Consider the following 19958-nt stretch of genomic DNA (forward strand, 5'->3'; position numbering starts at 1 on the left):
AGATGGCATTCAAAACTTGAGGGACGCAAGAGGACAACTCATTGAGCTTTACTGTTTTTATTGACCTCTGTTTGCAGAGGTGTCGCAGAAGTGATCAAAACAAATATACATTAATATAAAAATATTATATAAAACTAACATTTAACATCTCATTCACCATCACCATATTATTAACTATAATCAACTAAATCAAATGCCTTGACATTCAATTATAAATGTTGAAAGCACACCTTTCAAGCTCAAATTATTGTTCAACACAAATCATGCAAATCTTAGCATCAATTCCATCAAATAAGCTGAAACACAATAATTACATTTTACAACTTCAAAGTTGATATTTTACATCAACATCATTTAAATAGTTAATGTTCACACCAGTTGCGTCTTCAAGCTTGAATTTGATCTGAATGTGTGAAAGTCTTTGTTAGTCAATGAGGAGATCTTCTCCAAACTCTTCTTCTTCTGTTGATATTTGCGGCAGACTAGACACGACAATGGCGTATTGCTGCCCTCCTCAGTTCATTTGAAGTATTACAGTTTTTCTCACTTGTTTACACACAAATACTGGTACTTGAGACACGTTGAACACAACATGTAGCTCATGCACCCCCCCTGAACCAATCCTGCGAAACTACAAGCACAATTCCTGCTTTACACTCAAACTGCAGCTCTAAAACACACTTTATTCAAAACTCTACACACAATTCTCTGCACTTGGCACAATTTTCATGCAGAAAATCTCTTGTTTCACAAGGAACACACACTGCCTCATCACATGGGCAAACACCCATCACACAGTTTTACAATCAGCAATCAGACCTTTAGCATAAAAGAGAGGTTTTTTTTTTTTTTTTTTTTCAGTGTTCAACTGGTTCTTATAATTGTCTATTCATATGATGGTTTGTGTGTGCCATTTGAAAACAAAATACCATTTTGAGAAGAAATAACATTGTTTTGAATGTAAAGTTTTCTTTTGCAGGAGAATTGAGGGGTTTTGCTCATTGTGTGTGCGTGTGTGCGTGTGTGTGTGTGTGTGTGTGTGTGTGTGTGTGTGTGTGTGCGCGTGTGTGTGTGTGTGTGTGTGTGTGTGTGTGTGTGTGTGTTTTGAAAAGTAGAAAGCTAGCTAGGTAATGCTTGTCAGTGCCATATACAGTACTCGATAGGTCCTCAAGATGGCGGCAGTCAACTGGAAAAAGAGCGGATGACGTAAGAGGTCACGTGACTGATATTCATGTATAGGCAACGTCAGCACACTGAAATTAGCAAGGCTCATTTTCTGAATGTGAAATGTGTCAAGAAGCTCAGGGCAAGTAATGAACTGGTGTTTGAGTTGATAAAGGAGTCTGGATCTGATATATTCTCAGGGCTGGAGAGAGTAAAGCAGAACGCTATAATCCATGTGTAGAAACTCTTCCAGAAGACATTGTCATTGTCATGGATGGTGGAGAACGTTTCAGTAGTAAACCAATGTTATTACTAATAATTTAATGATTTTATTTCTAGAATTGAACTGCATGCAGGAAACTCTAAAATGAGGAAGTGAAACTAACAGTAATGCAAAAGTAGAGCCTGTTCATTGAGTTCAGTCTGAAGCGTTGAGCGTAAGTGTGTTTGAGCCAGTGTGTGTCACATTATGTGCTGTTTAGTGTTGTTTTCATGGACTTTCAGGTTCAATAACCAATAACTGATTTGATTGTTCACTTCCAGTTTTAAATGATTGTTGTCCAACTATTTTAGCTTTAATAAAAAAAAAAGTTTTGAACGGGAACTCACGCCTCTTGCCCTCTCTAAGTTACTCGTGTGTCTTTATTTAGTTAAAGATAGTGTTCCCTCATTATTTCGAGCTGGTGTAGTCGCTAAGAATCGAGCCACTTGCTACATGAGCAATAATGAAAAATACATTTGCACTGAAATCCACTCAGCAACACTTCTCAGAGTTTCATCTCAGGCTGTCAGATGAGAGGAAGTTAATAACCACAGGAGGAGCTGATGATGTTTAAAGGAGGAGCTGTAACTATATATAATGAAGAGCAAGACTGACAGAAACAGAAAATGGCTGATAAGTGTGATCTGTGTCTGCTGGGACTGATCATTCTCTCTTCACTTCTCACAGGTAAAGAAATCTGTATTTTCTCTAAAGACATTTAGTGGAATTAGTCTGGAAAGAGTTCATTTGAACATGCTCAGTTTATTCTTGCACACATTCACGTTGTGATCTCAGACTTGTGTATTGATACACACAGATCATACTGTATTATTCCTGATACTGGACATAGTGTCACTCAAACATCTGATGATGAAGAATTATCTTCATATTAAGAGTGTGTCAGTGATTTGAACAGCTCTCTGATAAAGACTAATAGTTTATTCTGGAGAGTGTGTTGTTTGCTTTAAGTCAGGAAAAATACTATGATTTAAAACTTCTGCTTTTTATGCTGGTGTGTTTTATGTTTCATTTATTAATATATATCATAATGATCACTGAGATATACTGTGTTTCAGGAACCAGTGGAGTGTTTGTGTTCATCAGTTCTGGTGAAAATGTCTCTCTGTCCTGTAATAAAGCTCTTTCTGACTGCAAATCAACTACATGGACCTACTATAAGAGCAGTCATTCAGCAGTTGAACTGATTACTGGAGGGATAAAGAATAAAGACTCAGAGAGACATGAGAGACTGAGTCTGGAGTCTGACTGCTCTCTGAACATCAAGAGCGTCACAGGAGAAGATTATGGAGTATACAGATGCGAAAAATATGTGAATGGAGAACAACAAGGACCTGATGCACGTGTTTATCTGAATGTTCTTCATGGTAAGTTTATGATTATGTGGTCAATTTAAAATTCTCCATTTAAACTCAGATGATGATTGAAAAGTCTGTGATTTGTGTCTTGTGTTCAGTTTCAGTGTCTCCATCATCATCATCTTCATCATCATCATCATCATTCTCACAGACTGAGATCAGTCCAGGCCGCTCTGTGACTCTCTCCTGTCAGTTGTTTTCATATTATAGACTCTCCTGTGATGATCGGGTCCGTTCTAGGGGACTTGAGCTGTTGTGGGTGAATCAGGCTGGTGTTGATCTGAAGACAGGCTCCAGATATCAGATATTATCATCATCGGATCAATATCACTGTATCATCACTCTGACTACAACACTCCTGAATGAAGATGACAACAGAGAGTGGAGATGTCAGCTTACTCTCAGAAATCAACTCTTGACCTCAGTCAGATTCACTGTCCAGTATTCAGGTGAGAAAACGAATGAGTCTCACGAATCAGTGTTAAAAGTTTTAACTAGTTAAAATATAATGATGCTTTTGTACAGTATGAATCATCTGAACAAACATTCGTCCTTTACAGCTCCAGCTGATTCATCGACAGCAGTGAGTCCTTCTACACGAGGTACATGATGCTTTTACGCCACTGATGATGTTATTCACAGCTTCGTCTAACATAATTCTATAGAAAATATGAATGTTACCATATAGATATTTTACCTCACTGAAATATGTAAGATTTGATTGAAATCACATTCCGGTCGTCATCTGTGCCGATGGCTTTTGTCTTTGTCTATAATTGTCCCCAATCATCCTTTTCAGCTCAAGCGAATACAACAACACCAGACACAGACTCTTATCATTCAAATACAAACACAAAAGGTACATAATCACAGTGTTTTGTCTGTCTATAATTGTCCCAATCTGCCCTGTCCGTCTCTGACTCTGCTCGATCTCTTCTTCAGTCACAGTGATGTCTGGCGCTGCAGTCGCTGTTCTCCTTCTTGCTCTTCTCTGGCTGATCTGCAGAAAAAGAGCTGGTGAGTTACGAGGGAAACGCCTTTTCTCAGAATTTTGAAGCCTTTAACTCAAAACCGTAGTGCCACTGCACACCGATAACAGTGCAGCGATCTGAGGTTTGTCAGTGGGAACTGCATGAATCTATGGCGAAGAGGCGTGTCTGCGGCAGCCAATCGCGGCTCAGAGCCTGCAGAAGGGGGCGGGGCATCTGCCTATTAAAGCAGCTCATATCCGGCATAGGGATCAGTCGTCCTGTCGGACAACATGGCGGTAGTGTCCTAAATAAACCACCAAAGTGAACTCAAGTCGTGGCCTCAGTACAGACTAGCCCGGCACCTTCTTCAACCTGCGCTCTCTGAGAGACTGAACCAGGGAGAAGACATGCTGTCCCTGGACAACGTGTTCCCAGGGGAATGGTCCCTCCATCCCCATAGCATTTATCTGGAGTATCTTTTATCTTATCTTCGCCTCTGAAGGCAACTCTCACTGCCCAATATTCTTAACAAAGGACACGGATGCGCAGGTCCACGAATGGCCCAGCGTAACTTGCTTAACTTGCCCTTCCCTAGCCCTACCGCCCGGGGACCCTTACCCAAGCATCCCAGGCTAGGGTCACAGAACATGTCGTTCTGCTCATATAGCACGGTGTGATTGAATTGGTTCCCCATAGAGTCTAGCAAAGACGCAATACGAGTAAACATTCTGAAAGGGAACGACTCGGTTACTTACGTAACCTCAGTTCCCTGAGATAACGGGAACGAGTATTGCGTAGACAGCCGTGCTATGTCCCCTGCCCCGATTGGCTCGCACAGACACGCTGCTTCGCCATAGGTTCATGCAGTTCCCACTGGCCAGCCAATAGATGCGCTCAGATCGCTGCACTGAGAAAAGGAGATTCCCCCTTAGCATTGTAAGGACATTAGCTCAAAGGGGAAATATTAATAATAATCCATAATTACCAATTATGATTAATTATTAATATTTGGGTCAGTTAATCAGATTAACTTTGAGGTAAGCCAAAGTAATATTACAATCAATTAATCAGTTCCAAAGAACTCTTTGATTATTCATTTATTCTAAGGAAAATGTATTGTTCATGGTCGCTGAAAAATAATTATTCCTTATGTACAGCAATTAGCATGTAGCAAGATCAAAATCGTAAAAGGGACTTTGTATGCAAACAGAGGATCAGAAACCAAATTCATAATCGTGCACAAATTTTATTAACTAAATCACAAACATAACTAACACTAAACAAACATAAATACATTCATACATCCATACATACATGCATAGGTAAAGGGGTGAGTGGTGTGGAACAGGAAATAGAACTATGGAATAAGATCTCAGTATGAGAAGAAGAACCATCAGCTTATTTCATAGCAATCTCATCAAAGAATACTTGCATGGCAGTTGCAATCGTGGAAAATTCTTGGATTGGATTGGATTCGTTGATTGGGTCTATGGCCTTGAAGAAAAGCATGGTGGCTTCGAGCACATGGCTGTTGTGAGTCGAAGCCTGCTGTCCTGGCTTGAAGACCAGGAGTGGATCGTTGAGTCAGTGATGGTAAAGTTGCAGTTGTTTTCTAGATTGAAGAAAAGTCTGACTCCCTTTTTGGAGTATGAATGCCTGAGGCATTGCTCAGGCCTGTTTGGGCCCAGGGAGCTGGGCCCAAGTGGGGGGGAAGGGGTCCAGCCCCTCCCCCAGTAACAGCAGAAGCTGCCTTGTTGTCGGATGAGAAGCGTTGAGAAGAGAGAACGGTCACTGTGGTCAGTCTCTAATAAAGCCTGAGAATGGCCACCCCTCTCTGGGTTTGCTGTACCAATGAGAAGGGTGGACTGTCTGGCGGGAGTTTCTTCTGTCACCAGGATTTACAAGCCTTTGTCTTAAGCGTGCTCACTCAGACTGGCATGCTGGATTGGTGTTTAATGACACTACTAAGGAAGATTCTTAGTAATTCTAATGTGTTGCACAGCTATTGGCATATCATGTACACAATCATTTCGATCTTCAAAGCACCAATTTATCGAGACCAAACATGGTTACATAGACAGTTGGTCTTGTAATAACTACATAGTATCAAAGAGATCATAGTATCAACAGAATTATTAAAAGACAAAACACACAACAGTAAATCATTCTCAAAATGTTCTGGAATGCCTGTTCATTTCATGTCAGTCAGTTCATCAATAAATGAATGCAGGAGAGTTTGTTCTGATATCTGTGGCAGAGTTAGTTACTTGTTAGCATGCCTGAGAGTCATAAAACATCCTATCTGATCGCGGCCATGGCAACCAGGCCCCTTTCACCCCGCCTGGGGGTTGGGACCCTGCTCTCGGATGGAAGTTTTAAAGATTGGTGTGTGCATATGGCAAATAATTGTGTCTGATTTGTCTCAGTCGCTACAGATTCCCCCCCTTTCGGTCGTTGTTGTCCCTCTCAAGGACAACCACGAACGATGTTGAAAGTGCAGAAAGATCAGACACTGTCATACAAGGCTGGAAGGCCATGGTGGCCTCTGGTTGCTGGTGTTTCCTGGAGCGGTGGTCGTTCCACCAGGTGTGGTAGACAGTAGCAAAGTACAGGTCTTTGAGTTGGTGCAGCAGGTGCCGAGGCAGCAGGTGCCTTGACAGGGTGTCACCGGTCATTCTGAAGTTAATTAGTTTCGGGGCAGGTGTTTGCCTGTGGTTGCAGGAAGGGGTTAGGGCTCTATGTATCATAGAGAGGTTTTCAGGCCGACCTAGTGCTGGTGGCAGGAGGTCAGAAGGTAGTCTGAAGAATTGAAGTGTTGCTCCGTCCTTATGGCGGTGCTGATGTGAGCTTGCCTAAGCTGGGGTAGGCAAGGAGTCAGATGCTTGTATTTTACAGGACTCCTCGGGTGAGTCCTGTTCAGGGAGCTGGTTTGCGTGTGTCAGCAGCTCCTGTAGTTCTGAGTCAGGTGTGTCCAGCTGTCCTTGTGGAGCCTCCGATTGACACCTGTGTGAATGGTGTGGAGGAGGATGTTGTCGTTGACAGCCTATGGTCATTTTGTGGTGTTTGCAGGTGGAGGGTGCTGTCCTCCATGGCTTCTCCAAGAGCTTGACTGTTACCTGGGTTACCTGGACAGTTCTGCGCTGGTGCTGGGCATGCTCAGTCCAGCTGCGTTGAATCTGGTTTGAAACTCAGTCTCTAGCTGGTGTGTGAGGCTTTGAGCACAGGTCCGCTCCTTGTGGGACGCTGTGATCTTTATAGAAGGTTGTGTACCTTCTGTTTCCCACCCAAAAGGTGGGGTAAGGAGATGATACTCTTGATCAGCCTGGTGAGGCTATAACTCTGGCTTGGGTCATGGGTCGTTGGTCCTCTTCTCTCAAGGTTCAGTAACGTTTGGCTCTGGTGCTGTAGGATGTCAGCAGCCTTGGTGGAACAGTGTTCCTTGTGATGGCTTGTCAGTTCTTTCGGTCTCCTGTCTGGTTAGGGTCAGATTGAACAGAGGATCTGCAACATTTTTGACACCCTAGGGGTGAGAGGCTAATGCATGACCCTAAAGAGTTCAGAGCTAAGGTTTGATAGGTTAGCTAGGTATGTAGCATAAAGCTAGGTGTTTATGTGTAGCTTGTCAAGTGTGTCTTGTATCCGTATCATCTTAGCTGTGGGTGTTAGTGTTAGTAGACCTCTTTTTTTTGAAAAGGGCATAAGCCAAGAGGAAATAAATGACTTAAGATGGTTCTTATGGCTAAATTATTTCTCTGGACTTAACTGGTTGTTCACAACGGGCTTGGCGAAGTGAATGATAGTAGGAAAAGGACAGTTTTCCTATTCAGATTATGCTTATTATCAATCCTCAGGACTATAGTTATGCCCTAGTAATCGTTGAGATTACTTGTTTTGCAGGGTCATAAAAATGAGTGCACTTGTTGAAAATAAACAAAATCACAAATAAAGGTGTCTCTGGTTCCTTTCTGGGCCCTATGGGGACTGGAACCACATTAGAACAAGAGGGGAAATGTAAATAAATCAAATAAATGAAAGAATAGACAAGTGAATAGCTGACGGCTATTATCAAAGTAAAATAATAAATAAAAAGGACTTAAATAAGTGATAAAAACCGCAGGAATCATCTGAAATTGGGAATAATCAATGGCACGAGTGGCTAAACTTTGCACTGTGCACAGCACAAGCTGTAGAAAAAGGCTTCAAGTAAATGATGCTAACCGCTAACTGTAGCAGTTATTATTTAGCTTGGTCTAAGCTGAACGGACGCTAGGTTAGGTTGGCTTAGCTCTCTAGGCTGATTTGTTTACAATATGACGTTATGCGTTTGCACTTCCTGTGACAAGTCGTTGTCAAGGGAACCATGTCAGAGCAATTCAACAGTCTATGACGAATGTCTGTACATTTGAAATGAGTCATACATGTTTAAACAAGTTAAAATGTGGTGCCTATACTTTGAGTCTTTCCAAAACTTGATGTTACATTCAGTAAAATGCAAATGTGGTTTGGCATTTGAAACTTTTACTCATGTAATGCTTCTCTTTACTTTAAACAACTTCTTCTAATTGTTTAAAAGTGAGGAAATGGATTTGCTGTAAGTTAAAGCTTGTCTAAGCATACAAGGTTACGTCCATCTCATGTATAAATATTGACTTTCAGCGAGTGAAACAATCTTGATCACTAAGTAGCTCTGCTTGTAGATGCAGCCCAAAATCTAGATGAATTACATCAATCTAACAATAATTTGTAAGGCCTTTACATTGTAGAAAGGAGGGGACATCACCCAAGTCTACGTGTATATAACACTGTACTGAGATTTCTTCGTCCGAACAGATTAAACAATGCTGCACTTTGGATTTCTCCAGTCAAGGCAGAATAATAAATACCGGCACAGCATGCCGCTGAGTTGAGCTTCCTTTGTCAAACAGACTTAAGCTTTAATGCTGAAATTGCCGATACTAGTTAAAAATCTATGACTTTTTATTCTTAGTAGAGATGTCGATTACAGCTATCGTTTTATCTGCACTTAAACAAGCCAGTAACTAGTGATCAAAGTGCGTATCGCAGGTTGTATCCTATTTGGATTGCAATGATCAAATGTCTGTATGGTTCGAAAGCAGTGCATAGTCTGTTGGCGCGTTGGGCTTACGTATGCATTCAAGATTTTCTTTAAGTCAGTAAAATTCTAATTTTACTAATGCCACTTCCTGCTTCTTTTGAGCACACATTTTCATCTACTTTAAAAGTCCTATGTCCTATGCTGACTATGAGCTTTGTAGCAGCGGTTTGCATTATGGTCGGGCTGTGTGTCTTCTGATCTTTGCCGTTCAGAGTCAGTGGGGTTTATGAACCCTTTCTGATGAGGCCTCGTGTGTTAAAGGCATTCTACGTCAGGTCACACATTGTTGAGTGGGCATTGCATGGAGCTGCCAGGAATGGTGACTAACTGGTTTTGGAGAAAAAGGTTCTTGGAGCATCGCTTCATGTGTCGTTTCAGGGTTTGTCTGAATTAAACCTTTTCCTCTGCGCCTGCAGAGCCTCTCAGGACACTGGCGGGTGACTGTCGAGCCAAGGGTTTGACTCCTCCCCCCCTTTGTACAGGGCTGGGGGAGCTTATGCGGCTGATGTGAAGTTTAGCTTTAGCAAACTTTAGAAGTTTATGTGAAGTCCATTTGCAGGTGGTTGGACTGTTTCAGTTCTGTTCAGGGTCACATTCTGTTTGTCTATAATGTTGCAGCATTGTTGAGTCAGTGTTTGGACTTCAGCTCTGACTGGACACTGATGGCTTTAGTGTCTCTCTTTGAGCTCAACCAGTTTTTTAAGTTCATTTACCTCCTGTTTAAGGCCTGAGGGAGCATGGCTAAGGAGAAGATGATGCTGGTCAGCTCTTGGTGACTCAGGCTGGGTGTCAAACGTCCGCTTTCGTTGTCGTCTAACGGTTCCCTTCTCTGCCTCGGCAGGTCGTTGTCTGCTTCAGGCTGGAGGATGTCGAGGACGTGGCTCTGCCGGTCTCCAGGTGGTTCTGGTGGGTGGCAGGGCTGGATGTCTGAGGCCTACTGGCATACTTTGTGGGAACACAAGAGAGAAGTGACAAAGGCCAATGCAAGTTTCTACAGAGGTGGCTCTGTGGGCCATTAAATTTAGTGTTGGTGAGCACACAACAAAAGGGTTTTGAGTATTCAAGTTGATGTTGCTTTAAGCAGCATCGACTGATGACTGGCCTCTTACATGTCCTAAAACTATTACTCAAAACTGATGGTTCTTTTCACGTTTTACTACGAGAGTAGCAAATAGAGAAAAACAAAATAGAAACAATAGAAATCTGAAAGGGAAGGGAAGGTGTGTTCTACCTATTTAAGTTTAGCTAGGAGACATAGGTAAACAGGTGTCACGTATGGGTTAAGCTGCTGTAAGACGAAGCTAGCAGGGACACATCAAACATCAGACAAAAAGGTCAAAAGAAGAAGAAACAGCGGGAAGTGTCTCCCGTTCTGTCTTTTGCCTACTGTGCGTTTACGTTAACCGTACTTCATGTACTTAACTTGGTGCTAAGGAGTAAGGAGGGTTAAAGCACAGACAGGGGTTAGGATTCTAATGACCTGGGTCGTTACAGAAACAACAGTTGCTATAATTACTGTAATCCTATAGAGAGAGGGAAGATGTCGATAGGAAGTACCTAAGATAAGGTATAAGTAAAGGTAGAATGTCCTTATAGCTCAAAACCAAAGGAAAGGGAAACAATTGATTTAGTTAAATCTCAAATTTAATTAAACTTTATTTAGCTGAATATGGAAATTCAGGCTAAAATAAAGTAAGTAAATAAATTGAATAAAATCAAAATCAAAAGTAAACAGGGATTGTCCTCATAGCCCTGGTAACTAAAAGGGAAATTGAATAAGCAAATTGATTTAATTAAATCTCAAATTTAATTAAATTCAACTTAACTGAATAGGAATATTCAGGCTCATCAGGTGTAAATACACAAAATAAAATAGGGGTAGACTTAAGTCGAAATAAATGAAACAAATAAAACCAAGGTATCTGGGTTTCAACTAAAGTGAAACCAAAAAGGGGGGGTCGAGAGAGGGAGAGAGAGAGAGAGAGAGAGAGACAGAAATAGAGAGAGGGCGGAGTAGTTTAAACCGCCTATGATACGTGCTTCGTGAAGCTCGGAAACCGGTGTGAATCATTTGTCTCAAATCAGTGATTCTGAGCATGTATCAGACTGTTAAAGTCACAGGATTTCAGTAAACGGGCTTTGTTGCGCGTCATAGATATTTAGAAATTATTCTAAATTTCAACGGTTCGTGAAACAATGTGTATTTGATTTCTATGTGATCTTGTATCACTTTATAGATTCGTACACATTTAATGACACATTTGATAAAAGGAAGAGGCGAATTTAATAGTCTCTTTCATAAACGAGCCCTACAGTTTATTAAATTATTGTGCCTTGAAAGACACCTCATAGTATTAGATAGTTTGTGCGTTGCTATAACATGCTTACACCTTTGATCAAACCTTTGCGATTGGTTTGTTAAAGGTGTTTCATTACGCTGAGTTCTCTACACTTACACTGTTCTGACCAGCAGGGGTCGCCAAAGAGGGCGCTTCAAAACAAAGAATCATTTGTGATGCAATTGACTCCTTTGATTCAAAGCCTCGAGAAGCTTTGACTCTTGTGTTCAAAACACTACCCCTTTGTTTCAAGGGCCACGGTCCAAAGTCTGTAGTCTTTGGTTTAAAGGTTACACTTTACGCTCGCACGTGTCTAAGTTTTAGTCAGTGCTAAAAGCTATCACTCGAGGTAAAGGGGCTTGTATGCGCGTAGGGTTGCTAGCGAGCTGGCTTTGGCTACACGCATTCACTTGTTTACACAAGGGGTCTGTGAGATTGGTGCTGTTCTTCACGTAAACAGAAGTGCCTGCTCGCACTTCAGACACACTGCCAACCAGCAACACAAGTCGAACGGAGCAGCGTTCGCATTGTGCTGAAGGTTTGCACTGAGTCAGAGATTGTCTAGTTTAGACACATGACGTTGCATGTAAGTGATTCTTTCACAAATCAAACAGCACCGTTCTTTCACAGACAATGGCAAATTCCTAGTTAGCTAGGCTAGAATTTATACCACTAAATCGACGCGATTGTTTCATATGTGCGGTTTAGCAGTTTACTATGAATACAATGACGTGACGAATAATAATAAGGCCTTAAATCGGTGAGGAGGAACATCGCTCAAACACCTTAAAAATTGCTGAAAATGGGGATTTCTTCGCCCATCTCAGACTACTTTGTTCTGGTACCATCTATACGTGCGGCTAATCTGAGATTTCTTCGTCAGAGAAGGCTTACGATCACTTTAGAACTGAAATTAGGGTTGCTTCGCTAATATCAGGAACCATTTATACGCGCGGCTAATCTGAGATTTCTTCGTCAGAGAAGGCGTACGCACGCTTTATATCTGAAGTTAGGATTTCTTCGCTAAAATCAGAAGTTTCTTATTGTACGATTTAAACATGCATAGTAGCATTGAGAAACTTTCTGCCATTCGTAGGAAGGCATATTCAAGCAATAGTTTTGCTGATTTTATCAGAAACTTGTACGTGCATGTATGAGATGTTAATAAAAACTTATGGGACAACATATGATTGATTAATGTCTGCTTGCATACAATGTTTAATACAATTCCCAAAATTCTCCACCATATGTAAGGACATTAGCTCAAAGGGGAAATATTAATAATAATCCATAATTACCAATTATGATTAATTATTAATATTTGGGTCAGTTAATCAGATTAACTTTGAGGTAAGCCAAAGTAATATTACAATCAATTAATCAGTTCCAAAGAACTCTTTGATTATTCATTTATTCTAAGGAAAATGTATTGTTCATGGTCGCTGAAAAATAATTATTCCTTATGTACAGCAATTAGCATGTAGCAAGATCAAAATCGTAAAAGGGACTTTGTATGCAAACAGAGGATCAGAAACCAAATTCATAATCGTGCACAAATTTTATTAACTAAATCACAAACATAACTAACACTAAACAAACATAAATACATTCATACATCCATACATACATGCATAGGTAAAGGGGTGAGTGGTGTGGAACAGGAAATAGAACTATGGAATAAGATCTCAGTATGAGAAGAAGAACCATCAGCTTATTTCATAGCAATCTCATCAAAGAATACTTGCATGGCAGTTGCAATCGTGGAAAATTCTTGGATTGGATTGGATTCGTTGATTGGGTCTATGGCCTTGAAGAAAAGCATGGTGGCTTCGAGCACATGGCTGTTGTGAGTCGAAGCCTGCTGTCCTGGCTTGAAGACCAGGAGTGGATCGTTGAGTCAGTGATGGTAAAGTTGCAGTTGTTTTCTAGATTGAAGAAAAGTCTGACTCCCTTTTTGGAGTATGAATGCCTGAGGCATTGCTCAGGCCTGTTTGGGCCCAGGGAGCTGGGCCCAAGTGGGGGGGAAGGGGTCCAGCCCCTCCCCCAGTAACAGCAGAAGCTGCCTTGTTGTCGGATGAGAAGCGTTGAGAAGAGAGAACGGTCACTGTGGTCAGTCTCTAATAAAGCCTGAGAATGGCCACCCCTCTCTGGGTTTGCTGTACCAATGAGAAGGGTGGACTGTCTGGCGGGAGTTTCTTCTGTCACCAGGATTTACAAGCCTTTGTCTTAAGCGTGCTCACTCAGACTGGCATGCTGGATTGGTGTTTAATGACACTACTAAGGAAGATTCTTAGTAATTCTAATGTGTTGCACAGCTATTGGCATATCATGTACACAATCATTTCGATCTTCAAAGCACCAATTTATCGAGACCAAACATGGTTACATAGACAGTTGGTCTTGTAATAACTACATAGTATCAAAGAGATCATAGTATCAACAGAATTATTAAAAGACAAAACACACAACAGTAAATCATTCTCAAAATGTTCTGGAATGCCTGTTCATTTCATGTCAGTCAGTTCATCAATAAATGAATGCAGGAGAGTTTGTTCTGATATCTGTGGCAGAGTTAGTTACTTGTTAGCATGCCTGAGAGTCATAAAACATCCTATCTGATCGCGGCCATGGCAACCAGGCCCCTTTCACCCCGCCTGGGGGTTGGGACCCTGCTCTCGGATGGAAGTTTTAAAGATTGGTGTGTGCATATGGCAAATAATTGTGTCTGATTTGTCTCAGTCGCTACAGCATCTAGCAGAGATGCAATACTCGTTCCCGTTATCTCAGGGAGCTTAGGTTACATAACCGAGACGTTTTTATCTCTCACTTTAATGATTGAACAAAATCTTATTGCTAAGATTCTGTGTTTTGCACATGTGTGTTTGATCATAAATACTCATATTTCATGAGGCACTTGTTTTCAGATAATAAAAGAGGGACTGGCGACTCTGCGGTGAGTTCAGTAATGCAGTGATTTAGATTTGATTAATGTCTTTAAAGCTCAATAAAGTGTCACTCATGCAGTTTAACTGTTTGTTCTGAAGGTCAAAGATGAGGATGAACATACAGGGACGTATGAGACGATCAACATGTCCATTCCTCCCGCGGCAAGAGCCAATGTGAGTCCACTAAATCACCAAACATTACGTTCAATAATGTGATTTACTAAAGGCTTTTGTGTTATTCTACATATCATAGTGAGAGATATGTCTGATGTGTGTGTTAAACTTGACTCTCTGCACGTTTGCATTGATGTTTAGGAGCAGACAGATGAAGTGACTTATTCTGAGGTCACTTCTTTCAATACAAAGCCTGTAAAATCACTCAATGTGAGTAGATACCAGCACATGAGTTTGACTCTCAGATAAATGAAGCTCATGCTCTGATATTAATAATAATAATCGCTGGGGTTCAAACATTGATGGACAGAATCTGTTCTTTCAGGATCATGATGATACAGTGACTTATGCTGCCATCAGAGGAAGAGGAGATCAACCGCAGGAAGAACTTTACGCCTCTGTGAACAAGAACAAGACCTTCACAAATCAACATGAATGATCCAGATCATGAGCTCCTCATATCAGGAGCAGACGAGTTTGGAGGAATTATATGTGTGTGTGTGTGTGTGTGTGTGTGTGTGTGTGTGTGTGTGTGTGTGTGTGAACAAGCAGATATTTGTTGAATGTCCTGTGAATATGAAAGAGGTTTATTGTGAATCATCATCTGGTCAGAGCACAGAATCTCATCTATATGATCACAGCTACAGTTAGGGTTGCCAACCGTTCCGAGAGTGAGAGAGAGAGAGAGAGAGAGAGAGAGAGAGAGAGAGAGAGAGAGAGAGAGAGAGAGAGAGAGAGAGAGAAACAGAGTGTGTGTAGAGAGAGAGAGAGAGAGAGAGAGAGAGAGAGAGAAAGAGTGTAGAGAGAGAGAGAGAGAGAGAGAGAGAGAGAGAGAGAGAGAGAGAAAGAGTGTAGAGAGAGAGAGAGAGAGAGAGTGAGTGAGTGAGTGTGTAGAGAGAGAGAGAGAGAGTGTAGAGAGAGAAAGTGTGTGTAGAGAGTAAGAGGAAAGAGGAGGTAAAGAGAGAGAGAGAGAGTGAGAGAGAGAGAGAGAGAGAGTGTAGAGATAGAGAGAGAATGTTTAGAGAGAGAGAGAGAGAGAGAAAGAGTAGAGAGAGAGAGAGAGAGAGAGAGAGAGAGAGAGACCCAGAGAAGAGAGACAGTACTGAGGCAAACTGACCCACGTCAGAGACAGTCTGAGCAGCCTCAGAACAACACTGCCTCCCAAACACCAATCAGAGTCAAGCAAATCATAGCACAATGCAAAGAAACCTATCTGGAACATTGGAAAGAAGAAACTAAAAGCCAAAGTAGACTAGAATGTTATTTGACCCTAAAAAGAGATTATAAATTAGCAGAATATCTCTCTACTGTCAGAGATAGAAAGCAGAGACAGATCCTAACCAGGTACAGGCTTCAGTGATCACAAATTGGCAATCGAAACAGGAAGACACAAAAAATCATGGCAACCAAAAGAAAGCAGAACGTGTGATCACTGTTTGACAGGTGAGGTTGAGACAGAGATGCACTTTCTCCTACAATGTGAAGCGTTCAAAGACACAAGGAACCTTTACTTTAACAAATTTAACCATATAATCCCAAACTTTAAAGACCTGAATGAAATTTCTAAATTAAACTTTCTCCTGGGAGAAGGAGACAGAACTTATCTTGTGCCCAATATGTACAAACATGCCACAACCTGAGGGGCAGTGAGTGACCGACACACAAATATATCCAAACATTGTGTTAAGTTTCATAACTTATATATAGTAAAGTTATTACTATATAAGAACATTGCTATATGTTTTTTATTTATTTATTTATTTTTTATTGTTCATATAACTGTTTCATTATGTTTGTATATATTACGTATATATTTTATTTGTATATTTTGTATATGCTTTGGCAATATTGTTTCAAAAACTTTCATGCCAATAAAGCCCCTTTGAATTGAATTGAATTGAATTGAATTGAATTGAATTGAATTGAATTGAATTGACAGAGCAACAGTTGCAATCTTGTTTTATCCTTTCCTGACCATGTGACTTTAACCCAAATGAGAGACGTTCAAGCTGGCCAATCAGATAATCACACTCCCCCCACCGCACTAAAGGTGTGAGAGTTCATCGACCCCGAAGTACACACATCTTGGCCTGCAGGCCTTGATCACTATCAGCCGCTCTGTGCCTTTAGGAACTACTAATGCTCCTTGTGGGAGAAAGAGGGGTGGAAAACAGTAAAGCAAATGTCTTTTGTTGTCAAATATCCTGGATTATTTTCAGTCCTAAAAGCCTATAAACTGTGTTCAGAGCAGATGTGTGTTGAGCCAGTGTGATTAACAGTATACGCACTTCTCACACGTTTCACACATGTAAAGCAACACTTCACAGTGGGACAGTGTCACCAACAGCAACTCTAGCAGGGTTTCAACACTGAGTTGGTCAGAATAGAGGAAGTTTATAGTCTATATACACATGGCCGGGGGAACTAGGGGTGCTGAGGTGCTGCAGCGCCCCCTGACGACAGCTGTTTCACTACAGTGGCATTTAAGATGACATGACTTTAAATAACTTTTTGCTTTTTGAGAACACCTTCTACCTTTATAAAATTAATGTAAAGATATTTCATTTATATATGTTGTTGAATATGGTTTTATGACTTTAAACGAAATGAATATATCATAGGCAATAAGCCGATCTGGCATGGAGTGAGTGACGTGACACTGGTTGAGGACCAGCATCTCAGAACTGATTTGACACTCATTTCATGCGTGTGAAAAAATAAATATAGATGTCTTGATTAAAGCATTCTTTGGCATTAGGGGCTGTTCACACAGCTACAGTAAAGTTAGAGACTGAAGCCCTCATGTGTTTTCACACAGGCCAGACTCAATCTAGCGTCTCACAAGCCTCTTCCATGAGTCGATAGTCTGTTTATCCGCTGGATTTCAGTCTGAAAATCTTCATGCAGAAGCTCATGCTGAAATGATCCTCTTGCTTCAGCTTGTATATCAGCTGTTTCTTCTACAGAGAGACGTCCGTCTGAGAATTACATCAGTGTCTGCTCGCATTATATTGCTATAAAATATTCTTATGCTATATGCTATAAAATATTATATGTCACACAATTAAATGTCAGATATGTCTTTATTTCCACTTGTGAACACACACACACACACACACACACACACACACACACACACACACACCATTATATCATTAACACACGGAAACTCAAAAGGTCTTCAACACAACCCGTCAAAAAAGTTCCGTTTAACTTGATAATATATGACTGTTATACAGTATAATTTAGATTTATCAATTTAATAATAATACAAACACTGATAATAAATTATCATATTTATATTTCATATTATATTTTCATATATTTTGCATGAGAAAACATAATAGGCCTGAGCACATGAGAAAAAGGTCAATAAAGATTGAGAATCAATGTTCAGAAATGATTAATTATTGTTATATTTTGAACTACGCTGTATAGCTGTGTTTTGTAGTGTGTTTGTTGACAAACTCAAATTTGTTTATTTTTAATTATAAAAAAATGCCATTATTTTATATGAAAAGTTAATAGTAGTATTTTAGTTTGTCTTGTGTATTGTTTTGATTTAATCTGTCATATGTCCATATTGAAATGAACCCCCACCAATGGGGCATGTTGTCACATTACACTTCCATTCAGGGGTGTTTCTAGGTTTAAATACACTGAACCTTAAGTAAGGTTAGGTTTATACAAACTGAGAAAGTCAAAAGTGTGCGTTTGCGCCCCCTACTGTTCATTAAGGACAAGAAAACTGACCATATGTCAAATTTGAATGACCGTTTAGAGATTTTTGCTGTGTGATTCAGTTTAATTCAGATTTCTAGGTCGTTTGCCTGAATGATTCAGTTAACAACACTTTCCAATCGGTAACAAACAAACAAACAAACAAACGAGTTTTACAACAACAAAACAACTTACAATCATCAAGAGAGTCTCTGCTGTCATTCCTTCTCATGATCCACGATACATTTCCACTGTTGCCTTCAATCTTCTGTAGTTCTTGAACATTTCCTGAAACAATCCATCACACACACACACACACACACACACACACACACACACACACGCACACATACACACATACACACACACACACACACACACACACACACCTGCTTCTCCTCCATCTGTGTTTTACCCTCACAAACTCCAGCTTCATGTTCCTTAATTTTACACTTTCCTTCTTGTTATATGCTTGGTTCACTCTGTCAATCACTCTATTTTCTACAAATAAAGAATCTCACAACCACATGCCAACACAGTTCAACCATACATGGTCTGTCACATCCTTCTGACAATATATAACATTGTAACATCCTTCCTTTTTTTTTTTTATGGCACTGTGGTCACTGTATGCAATAAACTTGTGACCAAGAACAACAATATAACACCATATATTCTTTTTTTTATTATTTTTTTTATTTTTTTTATTAATGGAATATACAAAAAGGTATAGCAATATTAATAAATGTATACATTCCTTTTTTCCAACTACTAAGGGTGGACACTCGCCATCCTCGCAGCACTTAGTGAACACGCCCTCAGCATATAGCTGGTGAGTCCCATGAAACTAGTGCTCCTCGACAGGTAGAGAAACAAGCTGATCGACTTACAAATCGATGGCACAAACAGGGAGCGAGACCCAAAGGCACTCGAGACATCAGATTGTCACGAGCATCACATATTGCCGCAGTAGCATCCTCTACCCCAGATACAGCTCTGACAAGGATTGCAAACACTGGTCTCCTACCACCACCTATACATCTTGAGAACAGATTTGAAGTAGTAATGAATGTAAATGAGGAATCCCCAAACGTGATGAATGTGATCGAACACAGACTGAATGGGCCAGTAGCTAACACTGGTGCTAACTGGCGCTCAAGGTCGAGCAGACAGCGGCACTCAGCTCAGAGCGCAGCCGAGCCCAAGACTCTGATAGTGGGGGACTCCATAATCAGAAACATTAGCGGCAGGGATACAACTACGTGCTGCCTTCCACAAGCAACAACTTCTGATATAAACAGGGAACTTCAGAACATTCTGATGAAACATAAGACTGCAAATCGACTGATATTCAAAAAGAATGATATTCATAAAGAGCAGTCAGAACTCCTTAAGAAGGATTTCAATTAACTTTTTGAAACACTTAAAAGACTGAAAGTTCAAACATTCATCAGTGGACCACTCCCAGCAAGAGGAACAAACAGGTTTTCACGGCTGCTTGGGCTAAATACGTGGCTGCAAAAAAAACAGCAATATAAAAGGAGTGAACTTCATTGACACCAGAGCAACAGCCTCTCTCACCAGACATTTTATCCTTATCTCCAGCATCTCCACTTCTGTGCTTCTAACAGAAAATGGAAGAACTGGTGTATGCTGGAACCAGACTATCTCACTCTTTTGCTGCAAGCCCCCAGATACCAACCAAAAAACGGCAGGCACCGCGGCAGGCAAGTTTACCCTTCTTTCGAATATCAGTTGTCAAGCCCCTCCTGATAAAGTACAATCTGGATAAGACCACATTAAGCAACTATAGGCCGATTTCAAATCTTCCTTTCATAGACAAGATCATTGAAAAAGTTGTCTTCAATCAGCTGAACAAATTCTTATGCTT

The 19958-nt window shown here is 40.6% G+C and overlaps 1 protein-coding gene across 1 annotated transcript; it reads left to right on the forward strand.

Moving 5' to 3' along the window:
- The first annotated feature begins 1863 nt into the window (after nucleotides 1–1863).
- Nucleotides 1864–15446, forward strand: LOC311067804 (uncharacterized protein). The gene is made up of 10 exons (XM_084089932.1): nucleotides 1864–2113; nucleotides 2503–2811; nucleotides 2901–3251; nucleotides 3363–3404; nucleotides 3602–3661; nucleotides 3745–3819; nucleotides 14153–14181; nucleotides 14273–14347; nucleotides 14489–14557; nucleotides 14673–15446. The coding sequence occupies exons 1-10, from the start codon at nucleotides 2053–2055 to the stop codon at nucleotides 14784–14786; spliced, it is 1185 nt and encodes a 394-aa protein (XP_083946058.1). The 5' UTR covers nucleotides 1864–2052; the 3' UTR covers nucleotides 14787–15446.
- The last annotated feature ends 4512 nt before the right edge of the window (nucleotides 15447–19958 follow it).

The sequence above is a fragment of the Abramis brama genome (genome assembly GCF_963993115.1).
Source record: "Abramis brama genome assembly, chromosome: 1".
Classification (NCBI taxonomy): domain Eukaryota; kingdom Metazoa; phylum Chordata; class Actinopteri; order Cypriniformes; family Leuciscidae; genus Abramis; species Abramis brama.

Coding starts and splice junctions, on each gene's coding strand:
- LOC311067804 (XM_084089932.1), top strand. CDS start 2,053: ATGGCTGATAAGTGTGATCTGTGTCTGCTGGGACTGATCATTCTCTCT. Junction 2,812..2,900: donor TTATCTGAATGTTCTTCATG/GTAAGTTTATGA, acceptor TCTTGTGTTCAG/TTTCAGTGTCTCCATCATCA. Junction 3,252..3,362: donor ATTCACTGTCCAGTATTCAG/GTGAGAAAACGA, acceptor CGTCCTTTACAG/CTCCAGCTGATTCATCGACA.